The sequence below is a fragment of the Mytilus trossulus genome, chromosome 1, assembly GCF_036588685.1.
Source record: "Mytilus trossulus isolate FHL-02 chromosome 1, PNRI_Mtr1.1.1.hap1, whole genome shotgun sequence".
Taxonomy (NCBI): Eukaryota; Metazoa; Mollusca; class Bivalvia; order Mytilida; family Mytilidae; genus Mytilus; species Mytilus trossulus.
Window position 1 is genome coordinate 100,678,452 of NC_086373.1, and position 18,799 is coordinate 100,697,250.

At 31.8% G+C, this 18,799-nt stretch overlaps 1 protein-coding gene across 1 annotated transcript; it reads right to left on the reverse strand.

Moving 5' to 3' along the window:
- Nucleotides 1-3,214: 3,214 nt before the first annotated feature.
- On the reverse strand, nt 3,215-16,823 carry LOC134693789 (uncharacterized). Its single transcript, XM_063554702.1, has 13 exons — nt 16,678-16,823; nt 14,506-14,591; nt 14,081-14,213; nt 12,882-12,959; nt 12,191-12,277; nt 11,691-11,806; nt 9,590-9,764; nt 8,053-8,139; nt 7,641-7,748; nt 7,269-7,378; nt 5,714-6,599; nt 5,282-5,347; nt 3,215-4,694 (listed from the first exon to the last, which is right to left on the reverse strand). Exons 1-13 carry the CDS (start codon nt 16,745-16,747, stop codon nt 4,528-4,530), a joined length of 2,169 nt encoding a protein of 722 aa, XP_063410772.1. The 5' UTR covers nt 16,748-16,823; the 3' UTR covers nt 3,215-4,527.
- Nucleotides 16,824-18,799: the final 1,976 nt, after the last annotated feature.

An 18,799-nucleotide genomic window follows, 5' to 3' on the forward strand; every position in this document is an offset into this window, starting at 1 on the left:
AAATGTATAAGCTTATTAGGTGTAATTTGACCTATGCAAGAGTTTCTATGGTGATTAATAAATGTGTTTCAGACCAACAACGAAGGTTTCTGTAGTTATTTATTTGAAATGTCTTAGAAGAGAAGCTTTTTGATTCCTGTTGGTAGTTTTATTTTTGTTATATGTTTGTTTGTCTTGAAATTGTAACACAGTGATGACTGCTGTAACCATATTTTGACAATTATGTCTGTTTTGTTCACGCATCGTTGTAAAAATTTTGATGCGACTGTCATTAAAGTGAGAGGTTTAGCGCTATAAATCAGGTTCAATCTACTGTTTTCTACATTTGAAAATGCCTGTAACAAGTCAGGAATATGACAGTTGTCCATTCTTTTGATGTGTTTTATCCTTTGATTTTGCCATTTAGTTAGGGACTTTCCGTATTGATTTTCCTCGGAGTTCAGTATTTTTTGTGATTTTACTTTTGGCTTATACGCACCGAAGATAAAGGGCACTGTTTAACTACTTAAATACGAAAACCAATAAATAGTTTATAAGTACCAAACAACATTATTTAAATGTTCTAAAAACACTTGTACGTAATAAATCTTCAGTTTTGCATTTGGTCTTGCAAATTAGCATTAGGGCTTTATATCAAAACTCTTGAATTTAGTGAAAATGTACAAACTTTAATTTGTCTTATTTCAAGACTTTAACGCGTGTCTGGCGTACTAAATTATAATCCTGGTACCTTAGATAACTGTTTACACCACTAGGTCGATGCCAATGCTGGTGGACGTTTCGTCCCCGAGGGTATCACCAGCCCAATAGTCAACACTTCTGTGTTGACATGCATATCAATAATGTGGTCATTTTTGTCGAGCCTTCGACTTTTGTCGAAAAAGCGAGACTAAGCGATCCTACATTCCGTCGTCGGCGTCGTCGTCGGCGGCGTCCACAAATATTCACTCTGTGGTTAAAGTTTTTGAAATTTTAATAACTTTCTTAAACTATACTGGATTACTTCCAAACGTGGACAGAAGCTTGTTTATGATCATAAGATAGTATCCAGAAGTAAATTTTGTAAAAATAAAAATCTATTTTGTCCGTATTTTACTTATAAATGGACTTAGTTTTTCTGCAGGGAAACATTATATTCACTCTGTGTTTAAAGTTTTTGAAACTTTCTTAAACTATACTGGATTACTTCCAAACGAGGACAGAAGCTTGTTTATGATCATAAGATAGTTTCCAAATGTTAATTTTGTAAAAATAAAATTCCATTTTTTCTGTATTTTACTTATAAATGGACTTAGTTTTTCTGCGGGGAAACATTACATTCACTCTGTGGTTCATGTTTTTAAAATTTTAATAACTTTCTTAAACTACCCTGGGTTTGTAACAAACTTAGACAGAAGCTAGTTTAAAATCAAAAGATAATATGCATAAGGAAATTTTGTAAAAAAGTAAATCCATTTTTTCTGTATTTTACTTTTAAATGGACTTAGATTTTCTGCCAGGAAATAACATGTTCACTCTGTGGTTAAATTTAAAAAAAAAAAATACGTTCTTTTGCTACTTTTAATTTGTACCAAACTTAGACAGAAGCTTGTTTAAGATCATAAGCTAGTATTTAGAAGGAAATTTTGATAATATTTTGTACCTGTGTATCTGTATTTTACTTATAAATGGACTAAGTTTTCTTCCAGTTAACATTACATACAGTCTGCAGTTAAAAGTTTTTAAACATTTATTAGATTCATAAACTATCCTGGATTTTTACTAAACTTGGACAGAAGCTTCTTAAAATCAAAAGATAGTATCAAGAGGAATATTTTTATTGATTTTTTTCCTCATTTTGTTGAGCCTGTGAATTTCAGCAAAAGTAGGCGAGACACTGGGTTCCGTGGAACCCTTACAAATTTTTATAAATTTCCTGTTTACAAATCTGAATTTTCAAAAAAAACTAAGGATTTTCTTATGCCAGGAATAGATTACCTTAGCCGAATTTGGCACAACTTTTTGGAATTTTGGATCCTCAATGCTCTTCAACTTTGTACTTCTTTGGCTTTATAAATATTTTGATTTGAGCTTCACTGATGAGTTTTATGTAGACGAAACGCGCGTCTGGCGTACTAAATTATAATCCTGGTACCTTTGATACCTATTTACCCAAAGCTTTACATAAAATAAAATGAAACCACAATTGTATTGTTTTTTAAAGTAAGATATTTAACTGTGAAATATAAATGCATATGATTTTTTTCGATAAATTCCATGATATTTAAAAACATGTCATTGTATTGATATTGCGTAATGCTGTAATTCGCATTATATGCCCTCCCCATTAAATTTCCTTCCTTTAAAGTATACCAGACACGATATGGTTGCATTGAACACTTATATGTTATCATGATAACGTTATAATATGCAATGTTTGACCACGGAAATGAAGATGTCAAGAGATTTTATAGACACTGTAAAAAACTAACAAACTGTAAAATGTTACTTTAAGAGAAGTGTTACTGTAAAATTGAGAAAGGAAATGGGAAATGTTTAAAAGCGACAACAACCCGACCATAGAGCAGACAACAGCCGAAGGCCACAAATGGGTCTTCAATGTAGCGAGAAATTCCCGCACCCGTAGGCGTCCTTCAGCTGACCCCTTGAAAATATGCATACTAGTACAGTGATAATGGACGTCATACTTAACTCCGAATTATACACAAGAAACTAAAAATAAAAATCATACAAGACTAACAAAGGCCAGAGGTTATATCCGCGTCTGTTATGGATGGGAATGCGATTAACTAACTACTGAGTTGATTATTTCTGTCATAAAAGTGTGTTTATCGTAGGCCGTAACACCGTTCAACCAGCTGCTTTCTTATTAAATATTTTGAACCAAGTCTGACTGGAGTATGGTAGTCCATAAAACATACATACCAAGTCAGGAGTGCGGCAGTCAATCCATAATAGCTGTATATACTAACAAATTAAAATTGTTGAAGTCAGTCAAAATGTATGTACCAAGTCAGGAGTATTGCAGTCTATGAATATACGTGGAATGAAATTAAGTCATTTTGAAAGATTTTCCACAGAAAATAACTAATTGTAATATGGAGTGATAATAATTCTAGTAATAGATATGATTCGAGATTCGAGATTCGTATTAGTATAATTATATGTCTTTGTAATCAAAGTAAAATCTTTTGTAGATGAACCAAAACCTGTCTCGCACTAGGATCACAAAAGACATTCGTCATTTTATTTGTCAATTTCATACAAATACTCATAAATAATACACCGTATGTCTATAAATGTAAATCAGTATCACTCTTCATAAATGTAAATGATTTATTAAAAGAAGTTATTTGTCATGAGTCTACTGGATAAACTACTGCATGTTTATAATTCATACACCACTTTATAAAAAGTAGGAGGCAAAAGTGATTAAACGCTTCACCGGAAATTATTAACTTTCATCGCACAAGGAAAAGAGAGGTAACTGTTAGATAATAGTTTGTTATATTAAAGATCGGAAGAAAAGTATAAATTCAGTGTCTCAAAAAGAATAAAATTGATGCTATTTGATTGTTTACTGGACGTCATGTAAACAATTATTTTAAAAATGTCTTTCGTGACTCTTTGTAACATATTTGAAATGCACATAATGTACAAAATATAAAAAGTCATTAGGTAAAGTTTAAGAAATAAAATACAAATATTCACCAAGAAAAGATATTATCATAAACTAAAATTTGCAAAATGTTTCTAAGTAATGTTGGTACTCAATATAAATAATAATTATATTTCAAATGTTGACAATTATTACAACTGAATTTCCCTTTAGTTTAGCAAATTAAAGAATTGATTCCAATTATAGTCTTTTCTTATGTGAGTTATTTGATCCAAAGTGGAACACTCAGTTCACTGATAAAAAAAACTGATCCCGACCAGTACAAATGTTGAAAATTAAAGGCGTTAAATACTGACAGCAGATGGTAAATATTAAACGACTAGTCATATGTGTAAACAGCAAAAGACTATAATTGGCATATATAACATTTACGGTATATATTTCTGCAACAGATGTCCATTCAAGTTGACGAATAATGTCTCTTCTTACAATATCAGAGAGCATGCACTTTGATGATTTCATTGTTTTGAAACCTTACAAAATATCAAATGTTGATTAAATTAGATAAACAATACAAAAATATAAAAAGAGACAGGATAACAAAAGAAGCAATAAAAAGCATAGGTCGAAGAAAAACTTAAAATACCATGACATAAAACTAGAAACGAAATAAAAGCACGAAAACAAAGAATATAGTCGTTGAATATTTCCTTGAGAGAATCAATTGTTGGTCTACTAATGTTTTGTGAGAAGAATTATATGTGTAACCAAAAACATCTAAGATTATATAATTGCATTTATGATTGACGAGACTGTAGCTTCCTGTTTTCTTTTAAAAGCCTATGGCTATCTCATATTGAAGTTGACGGAACAACAGAGAGTTAATTCGAAGCAGTACATGGTACAAGCTAGCCACCATAATTCGTTGTCATTTCATGTCCGTTGTAGTAGGACGTAGTATGCATTGCATTTGGGTCTGTTGGACAACCATCACAACGACAAACTGCTGTCGCTTTCCAGGTAACCACGTCGCCAAGGGGAGAGTATATACCCATCATCACTCTCCCATCCTTAACTGCAATACATATTATGTCAAAACGTAAATAATATACACAAAAGCCAACCAATCACAGATCATTTATCAACATTATAAGTTTAAACTTATGAGATCTTTATACAAAAATAATACAAAAAAATACATGCAGGACATTACAATAAATTTTATCTCTATTTTTTTTGGAACTGTTTACAAATTTAAACATGGAAAATTATGGCGAAAATGAGCACCGTACTCTATGGCTCACTAATGGTGAAAGTATATGCACCAGTGCTTGTAAATTCCGGCTAGGAACACCTTATTTAGCTAACTAGTTATTCTGATTTCTTATAATAAAATTAAAAAAAATCATAAGAGGAGGGAATGATGGTGGCAAAAATCAATTCAAGATTTAAACGTGTTGCCACTCGACACACTTCATATGATCGCGATTGGTGTCTGATACAAGTTGTGGTATCATCTAAGGACATGAGTAACTCTGTATGCCATGGTCATCAAAAAGTGTGAACACATAATTATTTAATTGAAATACTGTAAATTATAGATTACTTGAAAACATAGATATTCATAAGATAAAGCAATTGGTATTTAGTTTTTTCACTCACCCTTCCATATTACAGGAGGCTTATCCTCAGGCATGTAAAGATGTGGGCGACACATTTTTGGCATTTCTGGAAAAACAAATGCATGCAAATAAAATATTTTATATAAGTTGTGTTTCAGTGATATCACAGAACATTTTTTGTCAGTGATTTATCGACAAAGAACATGAAATCATAAAAAATGCAAACGTTTGTGATAAAAGATAACGGCCAATACCTTGTTAAAATTTCCAACAAATCTATGACTTGCATTTTTTATTTCTGTAACTTTTCTATGTCTCTATGAATAAAAAGCTATACATAAAATACTTTTTTTAAAGCAAACAAATATTTACTTAGTGTGGTTGAAAAGCTGTATGTATATGCATTTTTTTTGTTAGAAAGAAAGGTTTTATTTATTACACTAAATACTTTTGTTGTTGTTGTTAACTTTACCTCCGTCTCCTGCTACTGCATCATAAATATCTTTGGCAAAGACCATTGCTCCACCATGTGCCACATAGGACGGAATCATTAGGTCGTTACAGATTGATTGGTCCACGTATGACCACTCTTCCCTATCATGCCCCAAACTGAGATACCACAGATGCATTGCTGTCCGTTCGGCATGCGAATGGTTACAATCTTCTGTGGTATCGTTAAGTATGGTTTCTGGGAAATCCATAATGTTATAGAGCATATTTTCCAAGTTTTCTCCAACTTCCATCGGTAGATGGAATAAACCTGTGTGAATCATCATTAAAGTAGAAGCAGCATGATAAACTAATGTAGACATCATATATTCTTTCATCATTTGAGTTTGACCCATTGTTTCCCGTATGATTTTCCCCATTCCTTCCAATGCAGGTCCCAAGATAGTTCTAGTCATGTTATGAGGTATTGGCTGTCCATACATTTGAGCTAATCCTATCCCATACTTAAGCCCCATTGCTATTTGCATTCCCATTGCCATTCCTTGGACTTGACTTCTCATTACATCATTAGAAATCCCCAAAGTATCGTTTCCAAACATTTCAATTTCGTATCGCAGGTCGTCATTATTTGCCATGGCATTCATGTTCATAAGCCTCGTTTTCAAGTTTTGCATTTTATTCATTCTTGTGGAATCTAATGTATAATCTGAAAAGTCCGTAATTCTGTCCATCTTCATTCGTCTTTTCATCATTGGAATAACTGTTTTACATGGAAAGTTTCCGTGATTATGCTTCATGTACAACCATGACAACTTCTTCTTCAATAAGGCATATTTTGCCAATCCTACCTGCTCGATGTGGTTGTCATGGTTATGGGCATGTCTACCTTGCCAATAGCTGTCCATTGCCTAATAATCATAAAAGACAATTCACCGTTATGTAAACGAAGGACCTTATATGTTTTTTTAACAAATTATTTTAGGATTCGTATTACACGTTCTATCGTTTCTTCATTGTATTAATCAATTTACAGATGCTAAATCACCTATTCAGTTCACACATCAACAAATTTCCTTTATCTTTATCTGTATAGAATGGTTGCAATATACATGAAAGTTGTTAACAATGCAATAAATAATTTTTCTGAGTTTTGTTTTATTGCAATAATTAATGTTCTGCTTCTCTTTTCCAGAATAACAAGCTTTTTAAAAGACATATAAATTGAAATTATATGTATATGGAGAAACTAGAAAAACAGAACAAAAGAAGTGTCCATGTTCTTGTTTTCTAAATATAAACCATTGCAAATTAGGTAAAAATGATATATTCTGGATTTTTCGTACAATTTATTATTACCCTTTTTTTCATTTAAAAACTATGAACACTAATAAGGATCTTCAAATATGGCTTTTTAAAATGAATGTATTGATATATGAAAAAAGCAGGGATAAGTGGTCAAAATGTTTCATAAAACTACAAGGATAAAACCAGAGGATTCCGTATATCTGACAAAAAATCCAACACCAGAGGAGCAAACATCCTCAGGTGTCTCGTCATCAACATTAGAATATAAATACCTGATAGTGGTACATCTTGATTTCATGACTGTGTTTATCTTGAAATATCATATTAGCCTCCCATCCAGATTTCATTGTATTTGAAACTACCATACAGAAGTCTTTGGCCACTAAAGTGACAAAAAAAAACCAAACACAAGATTTAATAATGTGTAGTTTATATCAAGAATTGAAGAAACTAACAACTTCGATTTGAAATTTCTCCACAGATGAATTGTTCAGGTCTGAACGGTGGTTAACGTTGAGAAGACTTGGTTTTTTAGAGTAATTTGATCCGTAAAAACAGTATTGTTCAGAAGCTATTATCTATCATTATCTTTAACTGGATTCTAACCAAGTGATTCAGTTTACAAATTCGAAAAAGACACTCACTCAAATGGCTACAGTCAACATAAACTGACAGTCGTGCAAAGTTATTACATGGGTTGCTGTCATTCATCATACCAAGTGGATCCAACATCATAACTAATTCAGCATCACCTTTAATTATAAACAATACAAACCACTATGAACAGTTCTATATAGTTATACCTATTATTTTTATCACCCCAACACCTTCTTAGCATGTTACATATAATTATGCAATATTTTTTCGGTTTCTTTCTTCTTTTTACTGCATCTTTCTTCGTTTCTTTCTTTGCTTCAATTTAATGACAACATTTGTTAAAAACTGACAATATTTGAACATATAATTAACAGAATTATCTAAATGAAATTATGTTTTATTTTAAACATATTATATAAATTCATAAATATTTAGGACTTTTTTAGTCTATAAACACACCACAGATAGATATGCCTTCATCAAAGTTGACAGAGATAGGCATGTCTTTGTCTTCTTCAAACTCGTGGGCATGATGTGGTTCTATTCCTAAAATGTAAATTGAAAAGTGAAATCAAAAAATGTCAAACTCCAAGAAAATTCAGTTTTGACAGTCATTTATCAAATTGTAAAATCAAAAGCTCAAACACATCAAGCGAATGCAAACAACTGTATTATTCTTGAATTGGTACATGACTTTCCTTGTGCATAATGTTATTTCACTCGCATGAAGTTTTAAACTACAATGTGACTACAATATAATAGATGAGTTGTTTTCTACAATAAAATATTGATGCTTTTGTAAGTTCGACAATTGGTATTGACTTCAAATTTTTAGCAGTCACTGTTGAATTCAATATTTTCAGTTCTTTTTTTCTGGATGATTATCGAGCTTGAAATATTGTAAAGAGACTGTTGTTGTGTGTATAAGTATCTATATATCGTTGCTTTTCATTTTTTCTATTGAATGTTTCTCCATAATTTGGCTGCAACAATTTTGCAAATTTTTTTTTTTCACCTGTAGAAGTATTTCAGAGGTAGAAAACTACACATTTTGAAATGAACTTTCAGTCGATACTTTGTAAAACTGTGTGTTGTAAATCAATGCAAACACAACAAAAGTCATCCAACATAAGCTTCTGGAAGGCATATATTTAGACCGTTCTTCAACGAAATTTGTTACATCCACACGTATACAAATTGCGGTTTTTATCCAACGTAATCATAGATTTGGACGTTATTTTCGATTAAGACTTCTAAATATAAGTCTTCTAAACATCAGCCCAACAATGTTAGATCTGTAAATTTGCATTAGGAAATTTTTTTTTCTTCCCTCGCCGGGATTCGAACTCATGTTACAGAGATATTGTGACACCAAATCGCCTTGCACTGTATACGACTCGCTAGACCACATGACCACATAGGCTTCACTATAAGAAAGCTTTCGGTGGCCGGGTGTTACCTTTCTAGGTCAGTTTTAACTAGCGTCTTCATACAGTACATGATATACTAGTGTATGGCATGAAGATGGAATTGTTACAAATCAGCTGAATTATCTATGATATATATCCACTATGTTCGACAAAACTATTAACCATATTAAGCTTTCAATTGTACTGTAATGACTATCTCTATTCAACTTTATTTTACGTACCGTCATTAAACATGGAATCACCGATGATGACGTCCTATAGTGACGAGATGATAACTTATCAATTAGTTATGAGAGTGGCGAAAGATACCAAATGCACATTAAACATCATACCATCGAGCATGGCGTCATCTATGTGTACAAGGGTTACTTACCGTCAATAAACATCATATAATTGATCATGTGGTCATTGATGTCATCTAGTGGTAAGAAGGTTATTTACCTTCCATAAACATCATACCACTGAGCATGGCGTCATAGTATGTGTAAGATTGTTACTTACCATCATTATACATCATATCCTGATCATGGCGTATTCTGATGTGTAAATGTAAGATGGCTACTTACCGTCCATAAACATCATCCCACCGAGCATGGCGTCATCTAGTGTGTACGATGGAACAGAACACATGGGTGTGTGTGTTTCGTGAGAACCATGTCGACGGAGATACATCGAAACAACATGAGGGTTCTCCATTGTGACGTTGTTAACTCGACGGTTACCGTTATTTCTCACCATAATCTTAAATGAAATAATAGGCCAATTTTCTTTAATGACATAATTTACAATAAAATTGAGAATGGGAATGGGGAATGTGCCAAAGAGACAATACAATCATTGGCATAAATATAAATCACCATTAATCTAGAACAAAATTTCTAGAAAACTAAATCAAATTAAAACCTCACATAATAAACGTTCATAGTAAACTTTTGTAACTACCCTTTAAACAGTTCATTGCATGATAAACTCTTAATGGAAATTACAAGACTTTTTCCTCATTGAATGATAAACTCGTAATGGAAATTACAATAATTTTTCAAATATGTTTTCATATATAATGATTTCTGAAGAACTTGGATATACGTCTCGAAGTAGCATATTCCATGTAGTTTGTACTTTAATCTGCATCATTTGGTCTCTTATGGAGAGTTGTCTTATTAACAATCACACCAAATCATACATGATTATATCATTTAATGGTTTTTGCATCATTCTTCACCAATATACTGAAATGTGCATATTTCGCTTTAAAGATGGAAATAGTTCTCAAAAAGTAAATCACAAAAAATCAGAACTCCGAGGAAAATTAAAAAAGGAAAGTCCTCAATCAAATTGCAAAATCGAAACCTCAAACACATCAAAATAATTGAAAACAACTGTCATATTCCTGACTTGGTTCAATCATTTTTTTTATGTAGAAATGGTATATTGAATCTGTTTTAAAGCTAGCTAAACCTCTTACTTGTATGATAGTTACATACAATTTCATTACATCGACAACGATGGATGAACAAAACAAACAGACATAATTGGTACAAATGTCAAAAATAGGGGTCCATCAGTCAATATTGTGTTATTTTCTTAATCACTATAAAAACAAACAAATAAGTAAAACAAACATTTATCATGGAACAATAACAATATTGCTGGATGTGTAATTAGGATACACAAATTATCATAGAACAATAACACAATGACGGGATGTATATAAGTACAGAGCCACGTCATATGTAAAAAAGAAACATAAAAAGGCACAGACAAAACATACTTACAAGAATACAAAAATTATCATACCATAATAACACAATGACAGAGCCATGTTAAATAGATACCACCAAAAATAGACTAAACAGTAAAAGTAATATTCAAAAGGCAAAAAAAAGAATAGTATCACTCGTCAAGGAAGTGCTGCTATTAGTCTAACTTCAGAAGAAACTTCTGCGATTCTCCTTTTATAATTGTTGGAATCTGATATAAAATAAACTAATCATAGATACCAGGATCAAAATTTAATATTGACGCCATACGCGCGTTTCGTCTACAAAAGACTCATCAGTGACGCTTGAATCAAAAATGTTTAAAAGGATAAATAAAGTACAAAGTTGTAAAGCATTGAGGACCAAAAATTCCTAAAAGTGTTGCAAATACAGCTAAGGTAATCTATTCCTGAGGTAGAAAAACCTTGGTATTTCAAAAATTCAAAGTTTGTAAACAGTTAATTTATTATTATGAACATATCAATGATAACTCAAGTAAACACAAAAGTGCTGACTAATAGGCTGGTGATACACCCGGGGAAATAAATCTCCACCAGCAGTGGCATCGACCAAGTTGTTGTTAATAAACTCATCATAGATGCCAGGATTAAAAACTTAATATTTACGCCAGGCACGCGTTTCGCCTACAAAAAACTCGTCAGTGACGCTCGAATCAAAAAATGTTTAAAAGGCCAAATAAAGTACAAAGTTGAAGAGCATTGAGGACCAAAAATTTCTTAAAGTTTTGCCAAATACAGCTTAGGTAATCTATTCCTGAGGTAGAAAAGCCTAAGTATTTCAAAAGTTCTTAATTTTGTTAACAGTTAATTTATCATTATGAACATATTAATGATAACTCAAGTCAACACAGAAGTGCTGATTACACTATAATATATTTAGATATTACCCTATGAACAGCGGCTCCCTGGTGTTTCATTTGTTCCATTAGAGTACCAGAACCAGCAGTGAGTGTAATGGTGTGATTAAGTTGTACCATTTCAACTTCAAGTTCGACATCAATGTCTTAAAATAATATGGAGGAATATGTAATTAAGTAGTAGACATGAAGTCTTTAAGTAGAACTATGATTACCAGTGTTCAAATTGCTAGAACAGAAAATTACAAAAGTTACTTCAAATATAGACTGTGACTTTGAGAGAGTTGTTATTAAACTTATATATCGTTAGAATTGACAATAGACATAATCTTTTACTCTGAAATTGACATTATGATATATTTCAATTGTTACTGACAAATTCTTACCAAGTAATAATTGAAATCCGATAACTATCCCAATGTTAACAACGATCTTTCAAATTGAATGAGCAATTATGAATTATGTGATACAACATATCAATTGCAATTATTTATATGAAGACAATAAAATGTTCATTGTTTTTAACGTACCTGAAAAATCGCATACCATTACACCTCTCTGTGCTGCTTCATATGTCATTCCATTTGTTATGTCATCAATAACAGCAAGTATGTATCCTAAAATATCAAGAACATATTTTTTATCATTTTCTTTTTATTCGTGTACAGTTGAAATTGGCGCTTCTTAAAGCAAATGTTGTCAAATTTGTAAGGTTAGAAGTTCCTCCATTTCTAAACCAACAGTACTGCCTTGGAATTAATCAGAGTGATTGAGAGAAGTCATTTCTAAGATTTTATCGAAGTAAACTATATATTGAAAAAAAATAATAAGCCATATACCAGGCAAACAAATCATATAAGAATAAAACCATGTGTCCACCAATGAGTCGAAATACTCGTGTCCGGAGGACTTATTCACAATTGTTTTTTCGATGATTATAATTACAGTGTAGTTATTACATCCATTAACATTGATTTTTTTGTTTAACTTGAATAGTAAATCATATTGTTTTAAAAGGAAGGATTATTCTTAACGAACACTCATACTATTTTAACACCAACTTATACTCATACACAAAGGTTGCCGTTAGCCAATGACATGTTGTAACCGGTATGTGTTCTATGGTGTGTCATTTTTTGCAATTAGAGCATGATTCACCATGTACCAGCCGGTTTGTTTTATTGAATCATACTATTCGGTTAAAAAATATTCAATGCATACCTGCTCCGCATGGTATTTCTGCTTGGTCAATGTCAATACTTGATGATAAGGACCATTCTGTATGCACAGCTCCCATATCTGCAACAAACAGGGTATGTGTATTGACACATGCTCTATATATAACAGTGTGTGGCAAGAATAAGAAATATAATATAGACATACTAAAGACACACCAAGCAGATCAGGATGTCATGAAAACATGTAATTCAATTAATATACTATGAACATACGAGAAGACACTACGGTAATACCATTTATAAATCAAACAAACTTTAAGATTGCCTAAATGTCCTTCAAATCTTATTGTTCATCAGTAATGGTTATATAGGCTTTTTTATGGTTACAATATGCTGTTGTTGTTCAATGATTGTATCTAGTTACTACAATACTACAGTTCGTTGTTGGCATCGTACTAGATTGTCACAGTCTTCCTGTACTGTGACAGTGTTGTATGAAGATGAAGCTGACGATGATGACGACGACAATGTTGATGTTGACGATGACGATGGTGGATGATGAAGATGATGGCTTAAAATTCAGTGCCGAATATTGCCTGCATGTTCAATAAAAATACAAATCAACAACCAAAGCAACAGGTAGTTCATATAATATACACCGTCTGGTATATAAGTCTGCAAAATTCAAACTGAGTGTATAATGAACAGGGACAGAAATTTTTACTTGCAATAGACTACAGATATTTTAGTTAGGGTTTAAACGCATAGCATTCTCTCTACAAGAGGCATCGGATCCAGCACTCCCCCTTCTGACTACGTATTTATATATTCTGCACAGCGAAACGAGCACTCCACATTGGAAGGTTTAACTGCCGGTCGAAAGAAGGCTCAAGTGACCGATATGGCTTCTTTTCTCCCTCTCCTTTAATTATGTTTGACGTCTTATCAACGTGTTTCCAATACTAGTATCTCTTTTTTATTTATACGACAAGGGATTTTTCTCTACGTTATCATTCTTTCGAGTTAAAAATATCAGAAGCTGATATAAAATAATGTTAAGTTCCTTTATAACCGTGTTTAAGCAGTTAAAAGACTATCGATAGTCAATTGAAAGCAAAGAAAAACTTTCAAAAACTCCAAATAGTAAAAAAGGGGGGAAAACGGTTGTCATTTTCATTTGTAATTTCTGAAGGTAGTACATATAAGCAATCTTTATCGTTTTTCAAAAAAAACCATACGTACTATATGGATTATGATGAAGTGGTACAGCATGCATAGTATTCGGGAAACTGGAGAAATGAAAAGTTAGATGTGCATTGTGTAGACTGGTATGGCTTCCATTAAACATCAGTTCAAATTCTGGTCCACAGACATCCTAAAATATATCAACAGTAGTCTTCAGACAAAATCATAATCATAATTACTATGACCATTATCATAATTACTATAACTGGTATAATTTTTTCATTATGATTATTCTTTTTTTTTTTATCGTTATAATTATTACTATTACCATTATCACTATTTATATTATTATTATCATAATAACTATAACATTATCATTATTATCATAATCATTATTATTATTATTAGTGGTAGTAGTAGTAGTAGTATTGACTTTTGATACGATATCAATATATGTACATTGTATGTTATTATGTACTAACATGTATATTGGTACCATGCTCCAGAGATACAATTCCAGACATTCCAGGACACATGAATGATAACGGCCCGGATTCACCATAATCGGCTAAAATAGAGATATCATTTATACAAAATAAATTTAAACATTTGTATTCTTTTCTATGTATTCTGTTTGCTTATGATACTATTTTAAGTGTCATATGTTCAAGTAAACTACAAATTTAAAGGCTTGTTTGTTGTTTTTCTTTAAGAACAAGAAAGTATTGATTTATACTATATACGAAAATAAAATGTTTCCTGATATTTGAAACAGTTAATTAAGAATTACTAAACAGAACGTTTGCTTGTATCACCAGCCCATTAGTCATCACTTCACAATTTATTTGGCCTTTTTAACATATTTTGATTCGAGTGTCACTGATGGGTCTTCTTTGAAGAAACGCGGGTCTGGCGTAAATATAAAATTTCAATCCTGGTATCTATGATGAGTTTATTGTTATCCATTCGTTTGGTGTGTTTGAGCCATTTTCCCATTTGCTTATGGACTTTTCGTTTTGAATTTTCGTCGTAGTTCGGTATTTTTGTGAATTTAACTTTTTTCATTCGACAACAAAGTGTTCTCCTTGCCATTTTTGCGACAACTTCGGTAAAATGTAAGTTTGTTGCTGAAAACTCTTTATCAATTCAGTCATAAAAAATAACGTTACTTTTGTCAACAGTGTAACATGCAAACCTACTTGTATAAAATCAACCTAAAATTGAAATATATTTACATGAACAAAATATCATGTCATGTAACCACAAATCTTTCAAAATCATATTGGAACTCCTTTCCTCGACAGAAAATTGGGTGCAGCTTCTCAAACTTGCATTGAAATCAGACTTTTTGCATTTTCTCGAGTGTATTTTTTGAGTGCTAATTCGACATTTCAAGGACATGCTGGATATATAATAAGATTCTGCAGAAAAATATTTGTTGAAAATGTTGCAAAATGGAGTGGAAAATTAAATATGATAAGAATTCATATTTGATAATATGTCTTATAAATATGTACGACCCTTAATCCTACCTAAGATGTAAATACACTTATGTATTTGCCGTACAGTGACCTATAGTTACTTATTTCTTATTCTCTGGTGGATAGATGTCTCATCGATTTTATATTTTATTGGAATCGGTCTAATACTATAACTGTGAATTATTGATTGTTTGTTACATAAATGTGTGCATTTTTGTCATTCTATCAATCTGATCAAATGTAAGCTTTCCTCTGTATTGCATTTTTTTTATTTGTTAGCCGGTGTGGGCCCATGAATTTGGAGTGAACTATTCACATGATTTTTTTATTTACAAATGTTTTGCTCTTAACCTTTTTTCATTAAGCCAATGTTCTTACCCTTTTTAACTTGAAATATAACTTTGATCGCTCCATTTGGGTTGGTCTATTTTTTTCTTGAGTATCAATAGAGTGTATATTTTGTTAATAAAATAACGAATGTTTTCAGAACATATTCATAGTTACTTAAAAGTATATGAACGTTTATAGTTGACATCTTAACTCTGGTGATACATTCAATCTGTTTACATTCGAAACCAACTGTTTCAGTGGTAAGTGAGATCGATTTTTTTTAATCTTTTTTTTGAAAAAAGTATGATTCAAAACTTGGATGAAAATTTTCGATCGAGGTGACATCTAATCCCCGAGTTATTTCATTGTGCATCAGTAAAAACACATATCTTAGTGCAGGCTTTTGGTTAGAGTAGTCTTTCATTTAATTTATGTTATTTCTGTTTAAATCTGGAGCCAGTCGTAGAGATTTATTACATCTCACAATCGAAAATTGTAATGTTTTATTTTATTTTACAAATTCATACAAACAACAAATTTATATAAGGACTTTAAGTAACCGTATCGGATATGAACCACTTTTGAGACGAATCATTTTTGTCGAGGTCCTTCAGACACTTTAGATTCCAGTCAAAAGCTAGTAACATATATATACTTTCAAAATATCAATGAAACACCATTACAGTAACATTAACATAGTTTTCTGCTCATCCATTGAGCGACAAGTTTATCTTGAGGATCTTAAAGATTCAGAAATTTTAGTTTCAATTGATCTTTTCGATATTCAAAAAAGAAATAATTGTTTTTATTAACAATAATGATTATAATAAATAAGAATATTACCTGTCCAAATCCCACAAGGTAATATGAAACTAATTAAGGTTATCCGCCATACATTGTCCATGGTCATCATTACCTTACTACCTGCAGAAATGATGCTTTAAATGGCAGAATCAAAATACGTTACCACGGTAACAAGCGTTGTAAACAGTTTGTCAGGTAAGATTGATTTTTCGTTTCACAACAGATATAGGGTGTAAATTAGGACGAGAGTATGTTAATATAGGTATGGCAGGTGAATTGTAGAGATGCTAACAATCACCTATTGGATAGTGCCAATTAGCAAAATATCAGATTAAATGCATTGTTAGAAGAGCTATTTGGGAAAAGAGAAGATGATACAATGTACCCTAATTAAACTCTGAAAAACATTAACTTACTTATCAACTGAACAGCATTTTTGTTATCTTTTTTTTCTGAATATTTAATGGCATATTAACATTCCTTATAAAAAGAAGTTGAAAATCAAAATTTTGATAAGAGCAGTAAACGCCTATATCGCAATAAAACACATAAACCCATAAGAAAATCATCGACGGAAACAACTTCAAATTGATTAAGAACATTAACTATTTTCCCTCATTTTCTACCGATTGTGCTTCTATTTATGATTTCTTGAGAGGAAATCAGGGGAAAATGAAAAAAGGACAACCAATCACATAAAAAAGTACTAGTAAACATGCTTAGAATCAGAATGAATTATGTGTCCTTGTACATTCACGTGCCTTCCTCTAACCATCAAACTGTCAACTCGGGTAGTGCAAACAATGGATTCAAAATAATATCAATAAGCACCGAATGAAAATCTGTGATGTAAATATGTTAGTATGGCGTTCATTATCACTGAACTAGTATATATTTGTTTAGGGGCCAGCTGAAGGACGCCTCCGGGTGTGGGAATTTCTCGCTACATTGAAGACCTGTTGGTGACCTTCTGCAGTTGTTTTTTTTATTTGTTCGGGTTGTTGTCTCTTTGACAAATTCCCCATTTCCATTTTCAATTTTAGATGTAGATGCTTTATTCCATTTATTCCATCAAAATTCCATCTGTATACTTACTTTTTTATCAAGCATGTCAACAGACATTTAAAGCTTAAATGTCTGTAATCAATTCAAAAAACCAAAGGAAATGTATATCATATAAGTTGACGTTTCTGTTCTGTCTTCCATTAATTAGCATGTAATATTCATTTACCGACTCTGGTAATATTTGATATCCATATATAAAGGCAAAAGTAGTATACCGCTGTTCAAAACTCATAAATCCATGGACAAAAAACTAAATCGGGGTAACAAACTAAAAACCGAGGGAAACGCATTAAATATAAGAGGAGAACAACGACACAACACTGAAATGTAACACACACAGAAACGGACCAAGCATCAGACAAAATCCCACGAGAATAACAAATATAACATATATAATTGGTATTATTAATTATTGTTTTACACTATAAATATACTCAAATATATCAGAAATCAATCCCTTTCTAAATAAGTCTACATATATAAAATCATATTCAAAACAGTATGGTTGTGACCATTAATTGACGATCTAAATGATCCCATTGACTGGGACAGATTAGGTAAACGTTTGTCTGTAACGACCACTGCTCACTTCTTACTTAATATAAAATTTAAACTGTGGGGTCACCAAAGGTTCTGAACGCCTTTAATAATAAAATAATTCGAAAAATTATTCAGGAATAACCTTTATGTTTTGATTTATATTATTGATATAAATCAAAACATCGTATTATTCCGGATACGTTTTTCGAGTTGCTTTATTTAGGTGTTGAGAACCTTTGGTGACCCCACAGTTTCAGTGTCTTTAACAAGTACATAGTGAGCAGTGGTCGTTACCGACAACCGTTCACCTAATTTGTCCCAGTCAATGGGATAATTTAGGTCGTCAATCAATGGCCACAACCACACTGTTTTGAATTTGATTCTATTACATAAAAGAACAATGTACGTAGTAATTTTATTTCAATGAAAACTTCCCAAATAATATGTCAAGTGTTCAATTATTGCAGTTGGATATAAGATTCTAAATAGCTATTTGGTTCCTGGAAATGCTATGTCATATGATTGCACCAGAGAAATAATTCTAAACTACTAGTTT

Coding starts and splice junctions, on each gene's coding strand:
- LOC134693789 (XM_063554702.1), bottom strand. CDS start 16,747: ATGATGACCATGGACAATGTATGGCGGATAACCTTAATTAGTTTCATA. Junction 14,214..14,505: donor AGCATGGTACCAATATACAT/GTTAGTACATAA, acceptor GATATATTTTAG/GATGTCTGTGGACCAGAATT. Junction 8,140..9,589: donor TGGGATGATGTTTATGGACG/GTAAGTAGCCAT, acceptor TTTACATTTTAG/GAATAGAACCACATCATGCC.